This window comes from Megalops cyprinoides, chromosome 14 (genome assembly GCF_013368585.1).
Source record: "Megalops cyprinoides isolate fMegCyp1 chromosome 14, fMegCyp1.pri, whole genome shotgun sequence".
In the NCBI taxonomy this organism is placed as follows: domain Eukaryota; kingdom Metazoa; phylum Chordata; class Actinopteri; order Elopiformes; family Megalopidae; genus Megalops; species Megalops cyprinoides.
Window position 1 is genome coordinate 30533887 of NC_050596.1, and position 24609 is coordinate 30558495.

Here is a 24609-nt window from a genome sequence, read left to right on the forward strand (position 1 = left end):
ATTACATTATATATGCAGGGAAGAAGTGCTTAATCCCTACAGGCCTCTGAGCCAGAATTAAGAACAGCGCGATTCTGAGGATTCTTATTTTTTTGTGAACCAACGTTCGGTAAATCCTCTGGTCTGTCGCCGAAAAGCAAGGTCAATATTGTTTCATGTCATCCAAACCCGATTTGGATTTTACTAGTGAGTCAACTTCCCAGAACTTCTAGTTATGGCTGAGGTCACAGTGAGACCAGTGTTGACAGAGAGCCACAGACACCACATATGTTCTATAAACGGACAGGACACTCCCTGTGCTTCACACTTAAAGTTCTGTCTCCGCTGTTCCTGAAGCTAAAAGTGTTCCGATTGGCTGGCTCATTGTGAGCATTCTCGAAGGTGAGCAGTCTAAAACAGAGCACGCATAGCCTGCAAGGCAACACAGGAGGCACCACGACTTCCTGCTACAAACCAGAACGTCCTACGCAACTAAGCATAGGTAGCAGGGTGGCGTAGTGGTAAGGAGAAGGACTTGTAACCGAAAGGTTGCCGGTTCGATTCCCCCAACCACTGTTGTATCCTTGGGCATAACCTAGAATTGCCTCAGTAGGGGTGATGGCCTCAAAAAAACCGAAGGAGCTCCAGAATCTCTGTGTTATCTAACGGTGTCTGTCACGATTGGGCTGAGGTGCACGGAGACAGCCAGGCTAGCAGCGTGGCGCCAGAGCGCACAGCGCCGGGAAAATAAATGACACTCCGCAGTAATGTTTTCTCCTCCAGCTGCTCCAGAAGCGTGGGGTGCCATTACAATTTAAAGCCCGGCGTTCATGGTGAAGAATAAACCACCAGTTAATATTTATTGGTTTAGCCTTGCGGTGCTGTGCAGTTCTGACACAGTGACTGGCACTTCCATCATCCGCTTTGTATAAATATGTCACTTATGGGCAGCAATAAAAGAAAGAGGCCAGTTCAGAACTATGAAATATTCCTCCAGACGCAGGAAATTATTCACTGTCTAAAGCCTGTTTTCACAGCATAGATGTTTGTCATTTGCAGGTATTGAAATGGTGGCCTTGCCCACATGCTGCTGTTTGCATGATAGCGCTATACCAGGCAAGGTTTTCAAAATCAAAACCATGATTGGCTGAGTTAGCGACCAGAGATTGCAAACCACATCCCAAGCCTCTGTGACACTGCCTTTGAACTGGAGACATAACTGACAGTTCTGAGAACTAACAAATACATTCACCCAATGAAACCAGCAAAGTATCACATTTAACAAGAACCGATGCATGTCTGGCCAGGGTGGCGACCATAAGCCAACAACTTCAGCACAGCAGGAAACCCCGAAACGTAACGTTCCTTTCAGCGTGGCATAAGAGTAGTATCAAGGGTAATTCCACAGCTCATTTAACTCCTAGCTAACTGGCGTTGCAGGTGTGAAAACACACACGTAACTGCTTTTAAATCAACTACACCTGACTGGTAAGCAGGGTGATCATGTTTATCACAGTTAACTTTCAGAGCACTTCCACATTCACTTCAGACCAGAGACAAAAGAAACAGAAGAAGCTCCTGAAATGATTGGCTAAGGTCATGATGTTCATAACCTTAATGTGTATGGTGTTCACAAGCGATGCGTATGACATGTCTGTTACACACCAGTACAGGCACCGTACGCATCGCTACATTTTTCACAACCCCTTTCAAGCTGCCTGGACAGTAATCTGGAAACGCTACCGCTACCTAAAGAGCCTGTCCACAGGCACTCTCCGTTCCCATTCAGATACAGATCACACACAGGGGGATCCATTAAAGGGAGGCGCAGGAGTCTGCTGCCAGGGACAGAGGAAAGATGTGTGTTCCTCCTCTGCATAATGTCAGGACCATAAACGCACGCTGGCGTAGCTGCGCGCTGCGTGTTTTCCGTTAATTGCTTCATTGCTCCAGGACCACCCCCCACCCCCCCCGGAGGCAGGGGAGGCCTGATTGGACGAGGCTGATAAATGGCAGGGCCCAGGGGGGGATGTGCAGCCCTGCCTGGGGTGGTGCGAAAGGTCAACCACCCACTCACAGCTCGTCTGCTGCCGGAGCCCCTCGGCCTCTTTGCCGAAGGCTTCACTCCCTCTCTCCCAAACTCCCCCGATCCCCTTTCAGGTCGTGCCCCACCCTACTCAACCTGAGCGGTCGCGTCCCTAATCTGCAGGGTCCTGTGAGGCCCGCAGGGGGCGTGGTGTATGTGTGGCGAGCGGGAGGCCTACCTTTGGTGGTTTGAAGGGGTAGTCGGAGGAGAAGGTGATGTCCAGGAAGAAGACCCCCCCCTCGTACACGGAGCCGGGCGGGCCCAGGATGGTGGACCTCCACTCGTAAACATTATCTCCTTTTGGCCCCGCGCTGTGGACACACAACACAGAGAGGGGGGGGGGGGGAGACGTTTTATTTAACGGGGGTCAAATACACTCCTCTCAGACGGCGGCTGGCAAGGAGAGAGCACCGCGAGGAACCCGGTGCCTCCGTCACGAATCGACCTTGAAACACGTCTGCTTTCAGCGCGCTGTTTTATTGTTCACCTGACAGAAAGCAGCTGAAATTGATGACGCTTTTGTCCGACCGGGCTCTTCAGAGTGCTTTACAGCAATGACTGGGAGCCCCCGTTTTCTGTGACTGAGCTGTGACATTGACCTCTGGGTATGGAACTTCCAGTTTTCAGTGGAATTTGAAAACAGAGTCAAATTTCCACAGTCACATGCAAGGGGTAAACTAAATAATGGAAACACTGAAAGGAAAAAGGACGTCACGTATTTTGACATAAGTAAATAAAATTAAAAAGGAGTGTACATGTTAACGTCAGTACTAATAACCAGCATTTTTTTCCACTGTAAGATGTTTTAAAATCAGCACTGTAACATGATAATGAGGTAATAATAATATTAGATAATGAGAGGTTCAACAGATTTTGGAAGAGGTCAAATCGTTTGTGCTCAAACTGCAGGTGCATCAGTCACAGAAACGGTAAAATTATTAAATGTGTCAAGGCATTGAAAATACGCCAAACAAGGAAAAACGGCATCAGGAAAGAGGAACAGCGGTCCCAAGCTGAAGCTCTCCAAGAGGGATACACGGACACAAGGACGGCTGCTAAAAACCACAAAACAGCCACGTGGATATCCACAGAGACGACTGTACACGTCTATGACTGAGTCTCCACAAACAACTGTGCGTCATGACCTTCACAAAGCTGATATTTATGGTGGGCCCACCATTCGGAAACTGCCTGTAACCAAGGCCAATGCACAGTGAGGCCAAAACCTGGACAGCCGGGCAGTGGAAGAAAGTAATATGGTCTAATATGGCTCTTTTACTGGTTTTCCTACATCTGGAGAAGTTGTTTCCGTTTGGAGGAGAGTCAAAGGAAGGAGGCCTTCAACCCACACTGCCTGTTCCCACCTGTTAAACATCATGATACATCTGTTACGGTAGGGGCAGCAATCTCATGGGAGTCATTGCTGGTCCGATTGTTACTCTGCACGGTGCAATTATGGCAAGCAAATATGAAACCATTTTAGGCGACCGGTTAGACCCTATGGTGTAGGCATTGTTTCCACAAGATATTCCCATATTCCAATATTATAAAGCCTCCTGAATTATATATTATATACACACTGTTGAACACGTTCTAAAATGTCCAACAATTTTAAACAATAAAATGGGGGGGGGGGGGGGGGGTGGGTGTATATATTGATTATCATTTTGCAAACAGTGAAGATGAACATGAACAGCTCTGAATCTGTGCTCAGTCAGTCAGCACTCATGCAATTACTGCATCATTTCACAAAAAAAAAAAAACCCGTAAGATAAGCTTTACAGAAGAATCTGCCACGCTTCTTAAAAAAGAGCCTGTAACATCTGCACACAAGAAAAGGCCATTTTTCAGTTCATTACTTACTGATTTTTTTTCAGCTACTTGTTTATTTTTCCATTTCTTCCTGTAAGCGCATCTCTGTGGAATTTCTGGGAAATATTTGTCTTATTTAAATGCACTAAAGTGGCTTAAAAAAAACAATAAACAAGGATAAAAATAGGAAAACAAATACTGAATCATCCTCTCATCAGGACAAATCTATAGGGATTGAAACCACTCAGTAATTAAGTAATTAAGCAGACTAGCTGGTCAGGCTTGGAAATTACATGGTTTAGCCCTTAGTATGAAACATGTAGGTGGGACCCTTTTTCCGAACACATTATCCATGTGTCCTTGTCCTATCCACGTGTACGCTTTCTGTAAACGAAGAAAAAAAAAAAAATATGTACGCCTATAGTATTCATGAATTGTGCATGTAGGCAGTCACATGTGTTCACTATTAAGCCACTCAGAAAGCACTAGGAAACTCCAGGAAATTATTTTAGTTGGCACTTCCCAGCAGCCAACCTTCTTAAGGAAAGAATCAGTTGTGTCAGCACCAAAACAAAATGGACATTCGTTTACGACGACATTGAAGGAACGCTGAAGGAACGCTACATGTTAACGTGTTTTGTTCTTTCAGACATTATCACTAGCACAGTAGTAGTGTGTTGAATTTACTGTGTGATTTGAGAGTGTGAGGCTTTGTCCATGACATGTAAACTGAAGAAAAGAGAAATAAGAAACAGGTTGGCTTTGTCCTGGTGACACACTGGAAGTGTCAAGGCTTTCACAGAATGTTCGTGGTTCTCACTCTTCAGTGGGAGGGGGAGGGAGAGATTGCCGATTCCTGTATATGGAGCTTTTAGGCACCACGGCCCTTTGAAGCTCAGCTGATACACTGAATGATGATCCCAACAAGAGTCTTGTCCTTATATCATGAAAGAAAACAGCATCTATCACAAAACAGAGAAAAAAAGTTTTTATTTCCATCCACAATGCTCATTAGTGTTGTATACAGCAGTTTGCCGTGTGCAAGACAACGGGCTCAGCAGGTAAGATCAGAGAGTACGGGAGAGCGTGCAGTCCTCTGGGCATTCTCCTGCCTGCTGCTCTTACACCCCGTGATGCTCTGTGCAATGCACTGCTGACTGAAAGCCTTTGCCTTTAGCAGCTTGTGAGGCCTGAGACGAGGGCCAGTCAGCAATGCTGAATGCAGGAAAACCAGCCTGTGATTTAACAGTTCGGAAGGTTATAGGGTGCAGTGTCAAAGGGACCCCGATCCCTTCCCTGGCTATGGGCAGGCCGACACTGCAGGGACTCAGGGACTTATGGTGGTATGGTGGCAATTACGTGAATGAGTGGACCATCAGTTCATCAGCAAAACCCTGCAATGTAAAACCTCGTAAACTTTTCACCAATTTATCCCTGTGTTGCCCTGACAGTGAAATGTCTAGCTGGGAGCTGTTTAGTGCTTTGCTGACAATCTAAGCACCCCCAGTCGCTATCAGTCAGTCATCAAACCCTAGAGAAGACGAGGAAAAGTGTTACAAAGCGATAAGGAGAGAGACTTTTTTTTTGGGTGTCCCATCTGCACCCCGATTGTCAGACCAGGACGTTGTATTATCAGCATGCATTCCCAGCTTCCAAAAGAGTGAAGTACCCCAGCGCTTTCACCGGCAGCACAAACAGCCCAGAGCGAGGATTTCACAGGAGCTGCTGTAGCAGCTTCACTTCACACACTGACGTGCATTCGGTTGGACAGCACAAAGCCACTTTGGTGAATTTAGGTTGACTTCTAATAAACAGTCATTGAAATCCAACACAAGGTGAAAATGAGATCATTTCATTTTTCATAGATAATCGGAGACAAGTGGTCATTAAGCTGAAAAGCTAGTGCCAGACAGACAGCACCACACATTACAGCCTAACGCACCCAGTACAGGCCTGCCGCACTACATAGGAGGCTGGTATTTTTCAGATTTGTCTCTATCAGACCTCCTCCTTTGCTAGTCCTTACCAATGACTACTTGTGTCAGTTACCACTGGTTGTTAAAAACACAAAACTGTTCCCACAAATTTTGTCCATTTTCAGTTTTTAAAACAAGAGAGACCTCTGAATACTCTCAGCAAAGAGCAAAATCTAATCGTGATGTTAAGCATAACCTGTTCTAGAATGAAGCTTCATCCACCGACAGGAAAGCTGATGTCACACATCATTTGACCCAGCCGTCACATTTTCACTTTGCACCCCAACACGTCACCCTACACTCTGCTCCCCCCTCCAGCTCACGCACTGTGTGACCCCCCGAGAATAAGACCGGTCAGACCATACTGTACCTCAGCAAACATGAAAAGAGTAAACCCAAAGCTTTCAGAATTAACACGGTACTTTCTACGCACTTTGGAAGTGAAATCTGTACTGCTTGTTGGAATTGTCATACAACATGTTGCTATAATTTAGTGTTTTAACGGTTAAAAAATAAAACCCAAACGGTTTAAACCAAGCCACCATGGGTGCTTTTGTTGTGGTTACGGGCGTTAAAAGACTGAAAAGCCCAACAGATAAGCCAACATGACCAGACGCAGCACAAAGCCCAATTCTGTCCAGCTGAGTTTATTCCACCTTAGATAAAGTTTACTGAGTTGGACGTACTGTATCACTTCCACATGTGTCGAGGGAGTCTCCTTACGCTTGTGTCTTGCTGGTTGCTGAAGTTTGAGGACAGCACAATGAACCGAGACAACAGAGAGAGATTACAGGAGTCTCCCGGCTCTCCGCTTCTCCCAGGGAACCTGCTCAGGTGTGAAGGGCGTCCCGTGGCCCCGCTGGGTCTCCCCCATAGGGCCGAAAGCCCTTCTGCGGTGTCATTAAGCACAGCGTGACGCAACGTTACACGCTGTCAGCGGGACGCGGGGTTCATTAGAGGTGAATTTCCAAAAATAGTCCCCTTCACAGGTCTGATCGGCATGAAAAGCAATGTTGTGCCACCTGGTCTGCCCTCTGTACATGCTCGGGAATCATTCTGCAGTGTGGGCACTTCCTGTTTCATTCCATTACACTAATGTCATTTAGCATTATTGTCTCCTATCCAGAGCGACTTGCATAGGTTACAATTTTTACAAATGTTATCCATTTATACAGCTGGATATTTACTGAGGTAATTCTAGGTGAAGCACCTGGTCCAAGGGTACAGCAGCAGTGCCCCGGCGGGGAATCGAACCAGCACCCTTTCTGTTTTGAGCCCTGCTCCTCACCACTATAATCCACCGCCACCCCAAACACACACTCTCTCTACAGAGCCCGCTGTAAAGACTGAGAGGGAAATTGTTATCTTTTAACTGTCGAAGGGAAATTTCTGCCATTAAAAAGAGTTCAGGTCTGGATCATGGCTTACACTTTACAGAGGCAATCACTTAAAAAAAAAAACATAAAAATAACACAGCAGCTTTATTCAGGACTCTTTCCCAGTTCCTGGCCAAACAGGAAATTCAGAAAAATGATGTTGTTACAGACCAAGGACGATAATCGCCTAACCAAAATAAACATAACATAATGATCCTCTGCACTTCTATTCACACATACGCTGGTCCCTGAAGTAACGACATCATTCTTTAATTGCCTTGTGAAATTCTTTTTCCATTCTGCTGGAAGGTCTCCAGACACCCGCACTTAATCAAATAAAAGTGCAATTACAGCTGCCCAATGAGGAGCCTGTTTTTCCACCAGCCTTTCCTCTAAGAGAAAATCTAAATGTTTGAGGCTTTATGCGGGAGTGGCAGACTTTTTATAATGTCACCTTCCTCCGCAGTCAGCGCTAAATGGACCCTCAGTCCCCACATCCATGTCTCTGGGCCCCAGGGAATCCTCCAAACGGAATTAAATCATTTGATCATTTGATCAACTCCACACTCATTCACTCACTCGCCCCCAAAACAAATTTAGGTGAGTGGGTTATGTGCTCCTGCGGTTACTTTCACAACTTGCGCTGCGAAGCTGTGATTTTGTCCCTTTAGGAATGAAGCAGACAGGATTGTATTTGATGAGATTCACCTCCAGCAGAAAGCTCTGCTGGGAGCACTCCCTGGGTCTGTGCAGTGGTTCGCTGCAGAGAGCACCGTACGCTCACTCGCTGTGTTTCAGTGTGTGTGCAGTACAGTCGGCCGTCATTAGACAGGCTCCGACTACTTAACATTACCTATCCAAACCAAGCAGCCAATGACACAATAACATCTGAAACTGGCCTCCCGGGATTGGCTAGAAAGGTGCTGATTATGTGATCTCTTGCTCTGCCCGTTTCATGCAGGAAAAGCTATAATCAAGCGACAGGATATGACCGAGACCGCTCTTTATCTGACAAGCAGAGTACAGTCCTGGGCAGCTCTATAATTATGCATGACATTATATGATTTAACTATAATCTCGGCTCTTAAAATGTCAAATCCCACCCGATTTATTACCAAACACAGAGCAATGAAAAGGGCTCCAACAGAACTGTGCTCCCTTCCATAAAACACTTTGTCCCCTGAAAACATTCAACACAGATGGGTAACAGTACGTCTATTGTAGATGCCTAAGCATGACTGCAATAACAGCACTGCAATAACATTAACTAAAAGACATGGTGAAATTGCAACGGCACAGTGCTATTGCGCAAGTTCAACAACAATAAAAGCACTGGTCCAATCGTTACCAAAAATGCATCACAACGAAATTACACAGTTTTTTTCCCCCTTGGTGAAAAACAACGTTACCTGTGAGACCAAATAAAGGCTAAAAGTGTTTGAGTCATCTGTATTTGAATGAGGCATCTTTGAAAGCATCAATGCTATAATTACTGGGCACCATTTAACTCAACATTTAACTGTGAAATGACAGCGATTGAGCTTCTCGGCTTAAAGACATTACAGAATCTACTGAACCATGAAGAGAATTCAGTAGAGGCCATACAGCTCCAATCATTTTATACTGTTGTGACTGATTCTGCTACTTTTAATGCAGACATGTTAAATGAATAGGCTTGATATTGAGAAATCTGTACCTACTCATTATTCAGCCTCCTTAACACCCAGCCCTGCAGTGATCAAAACTACGTGAATTGGAAACAAAGTAGAAGCGATAATTAGTTCTTGATTAATTAGTAAAAAAAAAAACAAAAAAAGTCAGCTGTGTACAGACTTGGTTAATTGGTTTCCGTTTGCCTCTGCCCAAAACCGCTGCACTGAAAGCAGAGACAGAAATCCTTTTTCCTTCCATTCCTCTATTGCAATGGGAAATAAATGCTTAGCTCTAATGCTTGCTATCCATTATATTCCATTAGAAATGTGGTTTGAGTTTCCTGAATTAATATTTGAAAAACACAAGGGAAATAACGCTAGCGTAGCTGGCTTGGAAACACATCTGTGAGAATTCAAAGAGCGTCAGCCAGGAACGCTGAGATCTGACACCACGGGTCCAGGCTTTTGACGTTAGGCTGGGGAAGCACAAAGACACTCTCATATCGGTGTGTGATTGTAACATCGTTATTCCTACATTTTCTTTTGGTGAGAAAATAGGCTGCACATTACAGCCCAGTCCAATCCTCCAGCACTCAACTGGTTCAGTGAATACACAATCTACAGGCTACATTAAAGCTCCTTTAATAAGACCTACTATCTGCAGTAATGATCCCCCTCACCGGCAGGCTTTTGTTCTTCAGACTGCATTAAGCAGAACAGTGGGGCTCTTCTGCTTAAGCTGCCATTGTGCGTGTTACACCCACTCCTCCTCCGCAGCTTCCATCCATCCTATTTAGAAAACAACGGCTGTTCGCCGTGCCACACCGGGAGACGAGGACCTTCCACAGGCCTTTGGTATTCCCACGCAACGGTGGCTACATTTCATGACATATAAATCAGTGCGAGACGCGACTCCTTGGTTTGCATCTCGCTCACAGGTCTCAGTGGCCTGCAACGTGGAAGAACACATCCTTGCACGGCACATACAGAGCTTTCAAAATACCAAAGATAGAAAGATATACACAGAAGGCTTTTTCTCTGTGGTTTGTGAGATACTGCTTTTGTTCCTTTTCTACAAGGTCCTTATTCATTTCTTCCTTTGACTCTCCGCAGCCTTTCAGTGTAGACGAAATGATCATTACGGACAACTAAGTGATGAATGAAACGACATAAATGCAACCATTTCAGCCGTTAACCTGATGCAAAACTCTGGGCGACAGACTGAAAATTTGCAGTCCTGATCAACAGTAATTTAACATGCTGTAAAAACCGTTTTGCGTGACTCACGGCTTCTGACAATGTGCTCATCTGGCCTTCCTGTGTCAGTGCCTGTCAATGGCATTCATACTTTTTTTTCCATGTTGACCCACCAATCAGCACCCATTATTTACTCTGATATAACCTGTTCAATATTTCACACAGACGGACATCTTTGTGAAATGAGACCACACGGTGGAAATAAACGGGAGGTTTACACCCTGCGAACTGTCGGCGTTATCGTGAGAAATGGCGTCAGGGAGCAGAGGGCTGGCGGGCGAACGGCAAACACACGTGGCATTAATCACAGATACTGTCCACATGAAACACGTCGGCGAGGAAAATGAATCGTTTCTGCGCATTCAACGCAGAATGACAGCAATCCACCGTCTCCCCGGGCGACCGGCATGCATTATTCAGGAGCCTACAACTAATGAGATGCTCTTTGTTACCAAACAAATGGAAAATGACAGCTTCCACAAAGACAGGGCTTTTTTTAAATGGTCCTTAATATTTTTGTAGAGGTAAACAGCAACGCAAGAAAGAGAGAGAGCTTCAGTGCCCTCCACCAGCTGTAATGTATTCAGGTCGCTTTGAGGTTGATGATTAACATGTTCCTTTACGGAGGGATCGTGGTGTATTAATACAGCTTTCTTCAGTGAAACTCTGAGGCGGTTATGTCTCCAGCACCAGCGCAGGAGATATCAATGAGCCGGAATGGGAATGTACCGAACAAGGTCGCTTTTTTTCTCCGTTCAGCAGACTGAAAACCCCTGGGAGCACAAATAAACACTGACCCCAAGTCAGGCATTTCGGCGCACGCGTGATAAACCGAGCAGGGCTATCGGAGAACACTGCGCCGAGGACGCTTGTGATGTCACACACTGGCACTGTGACACTGCGGTGACATGGCAGTGCCCTCCAGAGAGCTGGCCGTTGTCACCCTGTGTCACCCAATGTCACCCTGCGGTCTCAGCTAGGAATTCCGCTTTCACATTTCCCTCTGACTTCGCTTGCCTGACCTCATCTAAAATGCTGTGTATAATCCGTCTCCAGAGGTGCCTTTCCCTGCTGTAACTCTGAAAAATGCTTACTTTACACATCACTTCAGAATTTTTATCTTGAATAAATTAAAGATATCAAAAAGTATAATCCATTAAGAAATGCTGGTTTATGATGACTTATGGATTCTTCACAAAGTTACACAAACACTGTGTGAACAACATGAGTCATGTATGATGTGTATTATGTGTTAAGAAATACCTGCATATAACTGTTAAAACATGCGCACCTATTTTTGTTTTTTCCACCTTGTATTTTTATGTAACTTATCGTGATGTCACCACATAAGAACAGCGTTTACACAAAGCAGAACCATTCATATGTCGTCAGCAATACTGACTTGACCTTTAATATGAAAGAGGACGTGTTATTTTATTTTCTCTCCTTTAAAAATCATGACTGCCTTACATTCGGGGAAACTGCAGCATTTAGGATAATCACAAAACCCTTTGAGTGCAGTTTAGCAGTGTGAACATGAAGCTCTTCCTGACTGATTTCTCACTTTATCCCGTGTCTTTATAAGTCTGTGTTTGTGCGAACTCCAGTTGTAGCTATTTCCAGGCAGCTACAGTTCACCACTGAGATGTACCACTGGCTGCAGAGCAGGTCCACATCCAAAGCCCAGAACTTCCACTGGTTCTGATGGCTTATGAGGGGAAGGGAAATAAAACCCAAGAAAAATCCTTCAGTGTACATTTGGTGTTAAAGGTGGAACAGACACTGGAAAAAAAAGCCAAAAAAATAAAAACCCTTTTTCCTGACTTGCCTCACTTCACAGCCAGGAAACCAGCTCCTGAATCAGATCTCAAGGCTCTTGAAAAGCACACACACACACACACACACACACACCTCTGTGGTGCTGAACCGCACCCGAAATAGCCCAACTGTGGGAAACTCGTGCAGGGCGAAGTTCCTTTCTCCAGCTCCACAGACTGTCCCCACACATTCCCACACACCCAGCAGTGGCCCAGTTTGAGAGCCTGCGTATTCAGACTTTCACAAACACAGCAGCTGCACCTTACTGCAATCTCTCCACACTCTTCCCTACCTGCTCAGGACTGCTAGGCTAATGCACTTGGTGGATCTCATAGCTAGATAAACATGTCAAAACCCCGCAGCTTAGCACAAAAGTCACAGTGTTTCACAATACAGTAATACAAGAAAGTGTATTAAGAACCACGAGTCCATTCTGCATCCACAGTACACTGACAGCTCCAAGTGTGCTCGTTAAATAAGTCTCTTAACAAAGCAAATTGATTTTCTATGAACCATCCAATTAAGCATTCACTCTTGAAAACTGGTGTCGTAGGAAAATAGACAATATTTTCCCTTAACAAAAAGAGGTGCTTTGGGCCTCCTTTACAGCAACTGAAAGTGGGTGGATTTCATACTTTTGAAAGCTCTGGGAAGCGAAACCATAGTAACGCACTCATTCTGACACAGAGCTCTGAACATGGCAGCCCTTGATTAAAAAAAAAAAAAAAAAAAAAAATGCATCCTATAGTGACATTTCAATACAGCCATGCATGTATGCATAAACCATGCTAAAATGAAAGGAGGTTAAGGGTCCCTGTATGTGCTGACTTGGAGTATTGCCTTCACAAAGTATACTTTACAGAAGATATTGCTCTGCTACCTCACACCACACTATGGGTGTTTGACATATTTGGCATTTCAAAGACTTTTTGGTTGTGGCACTATAAATTTTTTATGCAGGGAAAATTGCTTGCTGCCAGATTTTTATTTGTACAGGCAAGGCATGTGTCAATAATTACAGAACACCAGCACCTAGCTATGTTGCTGCATACTTGATATAAGGGAAAGGAATTCAAAAAATATGCCGGATCATGAGGTTCTTGAATGAAGCATACTTACAAGATAACTGAGTGCAAATAAACACTCTAATGTTTAGGCCATTTCAATTTAATTATTAAGTTACACTGTTGCTGTTGACACAGTAAAATATTTGAGCTTAATTAAAGTGTGAGCACTTGAATTCTCAACATTTTTTACTATCTAGTGCTCAGCCAATACAAATGCTCAAAATTCCCCACCCCCAATTCATCATAACGTCCTGCAGTGACATCAGCAGATTCTACTAGCGCCAGGTAAAGCCCAATCATTAGAGACGAGTAAGCGGAGCGGCAGTTAAATGCGAGTTAACCCGGAGTCACTGACCCCTTGACCTGTACAGTGTGTAGTCAGTGATGATGTCACAGCTTCCACTGTTGCGCGGAAACGCTGCCACACGAGCTGGAAACAGAGGCCTGGAAACCCAGCGTCGTGCGTGACGGGACCGCGCTAGCCCCCGTTTCCTTAGCTATGCAAAAACACAGAGCGACACGCCATTCAATGCTGTGCTGCAGATGACATGGGGAGCCCTGCCTGATTAATACACACACCATATATATAATACAGCACCAAGGACATACATGCTGATCAGGCATCTCATGATGCATCCTGATTACAACTGTCGTTTTAAAACGCACAGCGTTAAAGGATCGCCATGTCAGCTGACGTTGCGGGGGCGCTGTGGGAGAGCATGCTGTCGACCGGCTGCAATTCTGGTTTAACACAACGGAAGGTTTTTAAATGCAATGGGAGGGTGGTGACCGGTATCACCGCAGGTCTGCGAGACACGGAGCGAGAAAGGACAAACCTGAGTAAAGGGTAAGATGAGTAGAATACCACAGTGACCTTTACAAAATGACTCAATTTTCCACTGTATAAAGCGGCCCGATCCTATTATAGTGCCTGTTTCTACAGCAAAAGTGAATCCTCACATACAGCCTACAGTAAGATTTGTGATATTAAGCCTCTTCCCTGGAGAACACTGTCGAGCTTTCTCATGACCTGTGGTTAATGACATAGTAGAGTTACACTCAACAGACATTCAAAGTGATCATTTGGTTCAATGCAGTAACTCTGCACGCTCACTCTGAAGTAGAGGTGTCAGATGACAAATTTTAAACTTGAACTGATCTGAGCCATGACTGACCCTACAGCAATACAAAAAATGTTATGGGTTGCTGCAGAACAGGCTTACTATACAGACAGTTAGACTATCCCAGAAATTCTCTTCTCAAGCATAACTTAATACTGAGGTGTACACCAACCAGTAGTCATAATATAAATAAAGATTCAAATGCCAACCACACACAGCCAGTGGGCTGCTACCTACTCTAACAGATATTTCATCTTTTGAAATCTGAAACCGCCATGGCCGTTAGCCACGGATGCATTTCAAACAAGGAACAGCAACGGCTGGGATTATGGGTGTCAACTTTTTAATCTTACTGCCACGCTTAAAACTAACCACACTGCATAGTTACTTTGCTTAATTTTGATCTGCATGCTAACTGTCACTGAGCAATAGTTAACAATGACATTACACTACAATAAACTACACACACAAACTAACACGATTATCCAGGGAAACTTACATAGCTTATATTTTTTCATAGTGTCCAACACATGTGGAAAATCAGTAAAGCAGTTCAGGTTTATCAGTTCGCTCAGGGGGAGAGCAGGGCTGCCACATATGGGAACTCAACCTTTTCATTACAAGCCCTGCTAATGAAACACAGCACACAGCACACAGCACACAGCTCACAGCACACAGCTCACAGAACACAGCTCACAGAACACAGAACACAGAACACAGCTCACAGAACACAGCGCACAGCGCACAGCGCACAGCTCACAGAACACAGAACACAGAACACAGAACACAGCGCACAGCGCACAGCGCACAGCGCACAGCGCACAGCACACAGCCACCTTTGTATTCTACCACACAAAGTCAGGATGTGAATGTGGTAACCCTGGTTGCAGCTCAAGGCTATTCACCTGCACAGCGTACAGAGCTGACATGGCGGTGATTTCCCCTTGTTCAGCGTCACTGCCCTTTCGGGGTGCTGTGCAACATGCTTCAACAGGCTGGAGCTTCCAGAGCATCGTTTGCATCGTTTCCGGCCTACTGACCTATGCAGGTAAGCCATCTTACACATGCTTAGCGAAAGAGCATGCGATGTTACCATTTGACGTGTCTCACTTTAATGAAACATGTGTCTGTGATTATGGAGCAGTACTGAATTCTTCACCCCACAGGCGTGCACTCAAAGTCACATACAACGCTTTACAGCTGAGTCCATTACAGTGAAAAAGAGAAACTGCACTGGAGGTACAATGCTGCTCAACCACTAGGGAGAAACTCAAGCTCTGAACCAAATGCTACACTTTAAAGAACAGTGAGCCGTTTAAATAAAATACATTAAGTGCAACCCATAAGCACTGCCACACAAAACTAAAGTCAACAAATTCATTCAATAAAGCCCAAATATCTCTGTTGATGATTTTCTAAACGTTAACGACATTAACATTTTATAAGCCTGAAGATAACAAAGAGGAGGCTTCAGGGAAAAAGAAAAAAAGAAAAAAAACCCAACTTGCTTTTTCTTAATTACACAGGGTAATGATTCACCACTTTGAACGGTGGGAAGCAACACTCCGGCGTTTATTTTATAGGTCTTTAACATCAAAACCCGACAGATGTTACTGTGAAGTTAGGGGTGAACCTGTTAGAGCAACTGTAAGCAGCTAGCTCAAGCACTCGCACCAGTTTGCAAATGATGTGAACACAATTAGGTCTCGAGTTCCACGCTCAACGGACTCTCCCTTCAGAGAGGCCAATTTATTTATTAATTTCCACAGCATCGCAGCTCCAGGTATGTCACCAGCCCCCTTATTCTGGAAGCACGCATATGTGCTTTTCCTCACAAAGGCCACGCACCGCTCGCTGCTTTGAGAACGGATTCCATGATGGCCGCAAAAGTGGTAAGGGGGCACGCTCTTTCTATTTTGGGCCACAGGCAACAGGAAGTGGTTTCCTTAGCGTTTATTTGCAGCGCACCGGTGACAAGTGCAAATTTCGCAGTGCATGGCTGTCACTGGTCCCTGAGGGAGGAAACTGCCACAGTCAGGACCTCAGACATTAACCACACACCCAGTGGTGAGTGTGAAATTTCCCCTATTATCTTTTAAAACAATTACCATCTAAGGGCTACACACCCTTCAGTCTGTGACCGAGACAGAACTGCCGAGAAAACCTGCAGAACACCAGAGAGAAAAGGTACATTAAACCAAAGTGCATGAAAGAGTTAACCTATAGATCTTGATTCTAACAAGGCTGCAAGCTTATCATAACCTTTTCATACCAGTAAACATCTCAGTTCCGCTGAAAGCTTACCTCTAGCCTTCGGCTCGAAACACCCATCTAGCCATACTGCATGATAGAACAACAGCAGAAAGATTCAATGAAGAGACAAAAAAACGTCCAATCATCACCTGTGTGCCAATCAAAACATTTTCAAGCCCTCAACATCAAATGCAGTTTTAATCAGAAATCGTCCACTCAACAACCTTACATTACCTCATATCAATCAGAACAGATCCATGCTCTAAACACACAACACATCAAGGAAAGACATCTTGGTAATGAACACAGATAACAGCAAATCCCTCTGGATCCAGCCACAAATTCTGCATCACAACCCCTATCATTCCTCACTGGGACTTCACACCTACAACTGAAATTTAAAAAAAAAACATCAAGTGGTTAAGGCACTTTGGAACAATAACAATGATCCCTGTAGTGCCAACCTTTCTGAATTCATGAGACACAAAATGCAACTCTTTTTTAAAAAGGAAGAAACACCTGGAGCAGACAGAGGTAGCCTAATACAATATCAAACACAGTCCGTTCACTGAGGTGAGGCAGGTCACCTTGCTTCGGTTCGTGTTCCTGGCGGCTGTGGAAGTCGCGGGACAGCACGAGCGAGTCCCTAATTGCTGCTATTGCCTTTTATGAGCTGCACTCCAAAGCTGCTTTGCACAGACTCGCTGTTGTGTGATCTGCCAAGTCTTTTAATTGGGGGATTACAACAAGGTAGATATCCTCACACAAAGGAAGGCCTTCATCTGGCTGTGCCCTGTGATAAAACGCTGGACTTCACAACACAGACGGAAGAGCAATGGCATGTACATTTCAGCCTGTGCAGATATGGTTCCAATCTATGCTGACAGTGATTTCTGCTCGTCCTTTCTTTTATTCAAAGGGAAGGCAGTTCTCAAAACAGAGGGAGAACACTCCACACAATTTGGCTCTGATGATTATTCTGTTTTAAGCCATACTTCATTCCTTTTATAGACCTCTTTGTATCAAGTTGCTTACAGTACTAATTAACTTTCCAGGAGCCAAACCCTGGCAAGTGTGATGGACTGTTCTTTCATCTCCCGGTCTCAGAGCTGTGGTGCATTCAGAGGACTGAGCTTCACAGAGCACTTTGGTGTAGTGCTTCCTAATGGACGTTAGCTGCCATTAATGGCCTGTAAATCTTCAAACGGCCTCAGAGGAATCACCAAAACCACCTCAGCGGAACCACTGAAACCACGGCTGCAAGCTCACAGAAACCACCTGAGAGGAATCACTGAATCCACGTCTCCTGAATCATTTAACCCACCTCTGATCAATCACTGAAACCACCTCAGTGGATTCCCTGAAAGCACCTCAACAGAAAGACTGAAACCACCTCGGCGGAACCACTGAAACCACCCCCCACCAGAAACACTGAAACCACCTCAGCAGAGCCACTGAAAAACAGCCTTGTCTAAGCGCACAACCAAACCCGACACTGAGTCAAAGGCAGCCCAGAACACCGAGCTCTCTGGGAGGCTCACAGTTCTGCATGGAGTCTCCTGTGCAGGTCAGCATGGACTGATTTCACCTGTACACGCCCCCGGGGATGGGCTGTTAAAGACCGGTATCACATCACGCTTTCCTCACACAAGGCTGCAAACCTGGGCAGCCCCCCCCCAACCCCCCCAAAGCGCATTGAGTGCGGAATAAACACGCCTCCACCTATCTGTTCCTCTCATGTCACCGGCGTGTGAATTTATTCAGATCCGCTCTCCTGAATTTTCATACGACAGGCTAGCGGTGGAGCACCTGCTCCTGCCTGCCAGGTCAACAAGCACGCTGAAGTAACAAAGAGCTCTAACAGGCAGGATGCAAGCGCACAAAGGCCCGCAGACCGCAGGAAGAGCGCTGAGCTCCCCCGGTCAAGGTGAGCAGGAGAGCAGGCCTCCCCATTCATCAGGGTGAAAGGCAGACCTCTGTGTGTGCGCGGGTGATTAAAATTTCAAAACAGACAATGAGCCACAATCAAAGTCAACCAGGAGTGTAGCTAATTAGCAGGAGGACCGATGCTTTGCTCCCCCTGATTCATAATGTAACGCATCCAGGCAAGAGAGAGAGAGGACACAAGAAACGGAATTGCAAATGCCGAAAACAGGCTGACACTTCACGTTTGCAGGGTTTTCGAGTGGACCTCTTTGATAACCCGCGCGGGCTGACAGGAAGAGGGTCTTTTGTTGGGTCTGAAGAGGGCAGCGGTAAATTCGGTTAACCAATTGTTTTGAAGCTGGTCCTCCTTTTGTCTGCGTCTGAAAGAGACGAGCAGCTGCCCCAGGGCGCTGTGTGCTCCTTTGTTTGGTCGGCGTGGCGCATCGAGGCTCCCTTTTAGGACCCTGCGCTTTCTCCTGTCACGGCTGCGAGAATAATGCGGCTCTCAGCGACGCAGCCCGAACTCAACGTGACAGAGGGCCAGGTGGAGCCGGACAACGCCAGGGCGTCCGACACACCGCCACAGACCCGACACAACGTGAAGGCCAAACGGAGAGACACTGAGCGGAAGAGAAACTTTTTTTTTTTTTATTTAAAACCAACACAACAAAGACAGAAGAATATGATGTTTTACATTTACATTTTTTAATTATTATGAACAGCTCCCCTAGGGTGTTTTCAGACATTTTCTCCCCTTTATGAGGAACACATTGAACCACTTTTGCTTTCTGAATCAATAGGCAAGTGTTCACTTGGACGTAATTTACCAATTTGGTCTGCGCTGACTGGTTGATTTGATTTATTAAGGGTGACTTCACTTTAAAAAAAAAAAAATAAAAAAAATAAAAAATTTCAATTTGTATCAGAGAGCAGCTGACAGATTCATTTATGGTATCTGGCTAGGTGAACTGCAACCCCACTGACGAATCCCGGAGCAGTTCATTGGCTTTGGAGGGGTGGGGGTTTCCACAGGGCAGTGTAAGCCAGTTTGTGTAATTTGATACTGGGCAGGAAGTCCTCCCACCCCATGAGCTGGAAATGCTATGGACTGGGGGATACAACACATATGAAACGTTGTTTTTTTAAGGTACCGCAGTGTCCGTTAGAGTGGGCCAAATCAATGAACAGTAAAACTGGTCATTTGAACAACCGTGGAGTACAGCAGTGTGACATTTAGCTATTTGAGGATAGGAAAGTGTAAACGGCCAACTGGCAGGAAAGTGCACAGGAAAGCTGGGACTTCTGGGAAGGTCTGTGATGGTGCAGTTCCTCTGTCATATTCGTGTGTCACATGACCCGCACCAGGATTCCGGCGTGGCGGGACTTCCTGTTCTGAAAGCGAGCCGCGCTGATCGGATCGCGAGTGCTGGGCCAGAAAACAGATGGTAATATCAGGGCGCTGAGAAAGATGCGAACAAAATGAGCAAATGTTGAATCAGCACTCCAGACAATACAATTAATCAATGCAGCAAAAGAGACACCAACCGCTCGGTGCGCTGCGGTCTCACGCTGTGCAGCATCTTGCAGAAATAAACACGATTCTGTTTCAGTGTAATTGTTAATATTGCATTAGAGGAAATGTGTCTCTGAGGGTGTCTGAAAGGGCACCATGGACTGCTCTCTGAAAAAATGATCTGAGCCATCTGAAATACATCTTTAATTGGAACTTTTCCCAGAGAAAAAAACACTACCCGTATTTAAAAACTAGCTGGGTTTTTTTTTTAATTATTATTTTGGAAAATATAGTGTGGCTCTCTGCAAAAAAAAGCAAAAACACAAACCTAAACATACTTAAGACAAATAAAGTTACACCAAATTAAAACAGTGGGATAGCCTGTACTTAGTAACAGTAGCATTTAAAAACACAAAATTTAAACAAATCAAATAGCCAAACAAGAGGATAATATCAGAGCCACAGAAGCAGCTACAGCATCCCAGAATGCCCGGATGAGATGGTGGTATCTGATTTGTCAGGACATTCCCCCTGCATTGCTCTATTGGATATGTTGTTCGAAAAGTGGACTACAAAACAAACTAATCTTAAATCTTAACATTTTCAGAAAATATCTTAACATTTGATGAGTCCAAATATATCCTCACACTGAACAGGTTAATTCAGGAAATTCCCAGCTCCTGAAATGAATCCAAACTTGAGTAAAGATGGACAGTGTGTGAAGCCCACTGTAATTTTCCATAGGAAATACTCTATGGCATCTAGGTGGGCGTGGCTGGTCCTTAGGTTATCAATGGTGCGCTGTGTCAATACTGTGCAGTTAATACTGCCATGGTGGTACAGGGCTCAATCCTGTAACGTGCTTTAAGTGACAGAAGTTAGTGGGTGTGTGTTTGTGTTTGTATGTGAGAGAGCACTGAATTCCACAGGGGTTTGGAGTGCAGGGTGTACACTACAACCACAGATAACTGTAGATGACTCATAGGCTATTAAGAGCCAGAGCTCGCTAGATAAAGCATCTACATGGACTGATCAGTAAGGCTCCTCAGAGGATACCAGCACAATACAGAGTAATTCACTAGTTTAATGTGGGCATGAGTTACTGCCACAGAACTGAATATGAATTTGCTTGCCAATGCTGAGCAGTATAGACTGTTGAAGCCTGGAAAAAAAACTGCGATTGTAAGCTAGGACAACATTCCTCATACACTGTGCCCTCTACAAACAAATCCAAACAAGGCACGAAAATGAGTAAATAAAACGTTACTTTTTAAATCCAGTCTGTAATGAACAACAGATGATGCAGTGTGTATTTGATTGATTTTGGCTGTTTATTCTGCTTTTTAAATGTGTTTACACAACAGCGCTCAGTCCTATTGGATCAGAGACTGCTTTTGCTCTGAGGTCACAGATCAGATCAAATCCACTTCAGCTGTGAGCAATGGAGTCCCAAGGCTGTGATGCTCACCTATGCTATACAATCTGCCATGCTCACAGGTAAATAGACCTTACTGATGAAAGGATATCCCAGTCAATCCAACAGATCATAACTCCCTGATATCTCCCCTCATTACATTACATTCATTTAGAAGATATTCTTATCCAAAGCAACTTCCAGCACAACAGAACAGAAGTGTATCCATTCAAGTTCAATGAACAACAGTGTCTGACCAGGCTAACAACATTCCCAGACCAGTGAGTGTGAGCACAACACCATCCATGCACTACCACAAGTTAACTTGTGTTAACCTGACTAGACATCGTAGAAACTAGGGGAAGCCACGTACACACTCTACCACACATCACAGCCACTAGATCACAGAATGCATAAAAAAAAAATCTCAATCTATGGGGCATCTCATCTGTGGTTAACGAGCATCAATCAATCACAGCCCACATCTCACCTCCGGTAGACTGTGTCAGCCAATCCCTGGCCATAAGCCTGCAGTCCAGTCCAGAGCACAGCACAACAGCTCCAGTGGGATGGGCCACATGAGAGCCCACAGGCAGCCCTGCAGCCTGACGCCACGGCTTCTGCAGCTCAGCTGACATGGCTCCCAGGCCACCACCATGCACTGCTGTGCTTCTGCTGCAGCCAGCACCACACAGCACCACTCCTCCTCCTCAGCTTTATAAAAAGTACACCAACCAGACTGCTGCTGGATCTGAGAGCAGAAGTACGACGCTAATCCCACCAACAAAGTCCAGCGTCTCGACACCATTAGCTTACTTATATTAAGGGAGGCAGATTAGATTCATGCATCAACATGACGGAGATTTGTGGACCTGTGCGGCTCAGGGACTCACACGGGCTCAATGGGGGGCGGGGGCACTTCCTGCCTGACCGCGCTGCAGAACCCGGAATCCAAACAGAAAAACCACCCTCTGCACTGCTGTCTGTGGCTAGAAGTTTGCACATGTCACAGAATTCTAGAATGGAAGAGTAATGGCTGTTTCAGTGGAATTCAACGTGTGCGTGTGAACAGCCCGTGGAGAGGGCATGACCACTCCACAGAGTGGGCAGTACGTTAGCTGCAAAACACATCGCTGACTCACAGGTATTAAAACGTAAGCTCAATTACCAGTGGGGAAAAAAAAGGAAAACAAATAGCATTATTCAGAAGAGAGAGAAATAGAGAGAGAGAGAGAGAGAAAGTGAGAAAGAGACATTTCCAGCCAGGCTTTTTTCATTTTTCACTAACTGCATAATGGCTGACGTTAACTGCCATCAAACACTGATTCAGCCATCCAACCCTTTTGTGAGGTCATAAAAAATAACACTGGAGTATTCTTGTTACATTCCAAGGCCCTTAGGAGATGAATGGGAAGGACCGAGCTCCTTGAAAGCATTTGTTCTGCTGTCAGAGATGGTGTCAGACAGAACCTATCGGACAATTTGTCAAAGGTCAAACTGTAATCTGTACCATGATCTCCTGCAACTGGGACAAGGCAGGCGTAATTAATGATCAAATTAATTAATTACCAAGCCAGAGAAATAGCCAGGCCTCCCTCGTGGGGGTCAGGCAAATATGCTGAAATTAATTACTCTGGATGCTGACATCTCTGTAACTTAAAACATCTAGCTTGCACAAAAATCTTCAGCTCGTTATTGTCTGGTCATAGAGCAACACCCTTCTGGCTCTGGGCCTCTTCCTGTTTAGTGAACACAGTACAGTGTGGTAGGAGGGAGAGTGACTGACACACACACACACACAGCTACACACAGCCACAGCTACACACACACACAGCTACACACAGCCACACACACAGCCACACACACACACACACACACACACACAGCCACACATGACCTGCCATGACTCTGATGGATGGATTGCAGCCAGCATTAGATAGAGACCATGACTCTCGTCGCTGTAAGAGACAGCCTTTTGGCAGCCGAATCCTCCCCAGAAAAAAAGCCAAACTGAGACGCTGAATAGAGGCGGCAGTCCTCGCCCCATGAGGGGACATGAGAGGGCGCCGGGGGCGCGGAACCGGGGTCACCCCTCCGTTCTGTGAAGGAGTCGCGGCCAGAGGGGTGCCCGCTCGCGTGAAGACGCAGGCTCCGGGCCCGATCCGTCAGAAACGAGGGAGAGGAGCGTCTGGGACGACTGCAGCTGACGAAACCTGCAATTGGCAGGGCGATTACCCTCTGCACCACGCTGCACGTCTTAATGACACGCTGTAGCTGGGAGTGCCGCTGTGCCCCAACGATCAATCAATGAGCGCGCGGGACAGCGCGAGCATGCATCTCTGCGGCTCATCCTGTGTCTCTCCAGCGTAGTTTTAATGAGCAGATAAATATCGAATTACACTTCTGAGCATTTGTATACTTAGGTTCTCCCAGCAGATTCCGCATTACAGGCAAACGCATAACGCTGGCATTGTCAGTTTCCCCCCTCACTACAGGCACAGTAATTGTACTTGATTCATGATCTTGGTTTATCGAGGCAAGTGCACCGCAGAGGAAAGGGAACGCGATAGGCTGACTGCTTCCCTCTTCTGTGCAATCCTCCTAAAGACCCAATTACACAAGCACTCCATTCCAGCTGATGTTCTCTAATCAAGAGCAGGCGATGTAAGGACAAGGTGTGAAATGAGCTACCTAATGAACAACAGGTGCAGAATACAGGCAGTTATGATTTTAAAATTTTTTCTTTTACAGAGTCAGTTTGTGTGAGCTTTTACGACTTATTCACAAACTAAAATTTACCTTTGTTGAGTTTTTGTTCGTACAATTTTGGCGTAACGCCATTCGATGCATGTAGCCAAATGGTGCTCACAAAACAAACTTTGCCCGGGACAATTTACTCATAATACAATAGGGGTTATTGTCAATCTGTTTCCACGTTGCCATCGCCTAGCGCAGACGATTTATGGGTGTGCCCGTGGGTTGGTCTACAACGCTGCTGAATGAATTTCTGCCCTTGGTAGGCCACAAATCACTGAGTCTGCCAACAGAAATCTGACAGCAGAGATCGCACTGAGCAAGGGGTGGTGTAAGGGACGCCACCAATGACAGCAGTATGTGCCCTTTTTTAAGCCATGCGAAAATCTCAGATCAGTGTGCAAGGCACAGGCTTGAGATCCAAGTGACTGCAAAAGCCAATCACCACACCTTTACCATCGGTGGGGTCACACGGCCAGCCCCAGCCAGCAGAGCTGAGCTGTATAACCCGACGTGCTCATGCTCGCCTAACATTACATCACATTACATTATTGTCATTTAGCAGACGGTCTTAACCGGAGCAACTTACATAGGTTACAACTTTA

General features: G+C 45.5%; 1 protein-coding gene across 1 annotated transcript in view; it reads right to left on the reverse strand.

Moving 5' to 3' along the window:
- LOC118789062 (ubiquitin-conjugating enzyme E2 E3) overlaps window positions 1-24609 on the reverse strand; it is a 34157-nt gene that overhangs the window by 2085 nt on the left and 7463 nt on the right. Inside the window, exon 4 of the mRNA XM_036545364.1 lies at window positions 2244-2376. Within this exon, the coding sequence (XP_036401257.1) occupies window positions 2244-2376 (133 nt within the window). The remainder of the gene's footprint in view (window positions 1-2243; window positions 2377-24609) is intronic.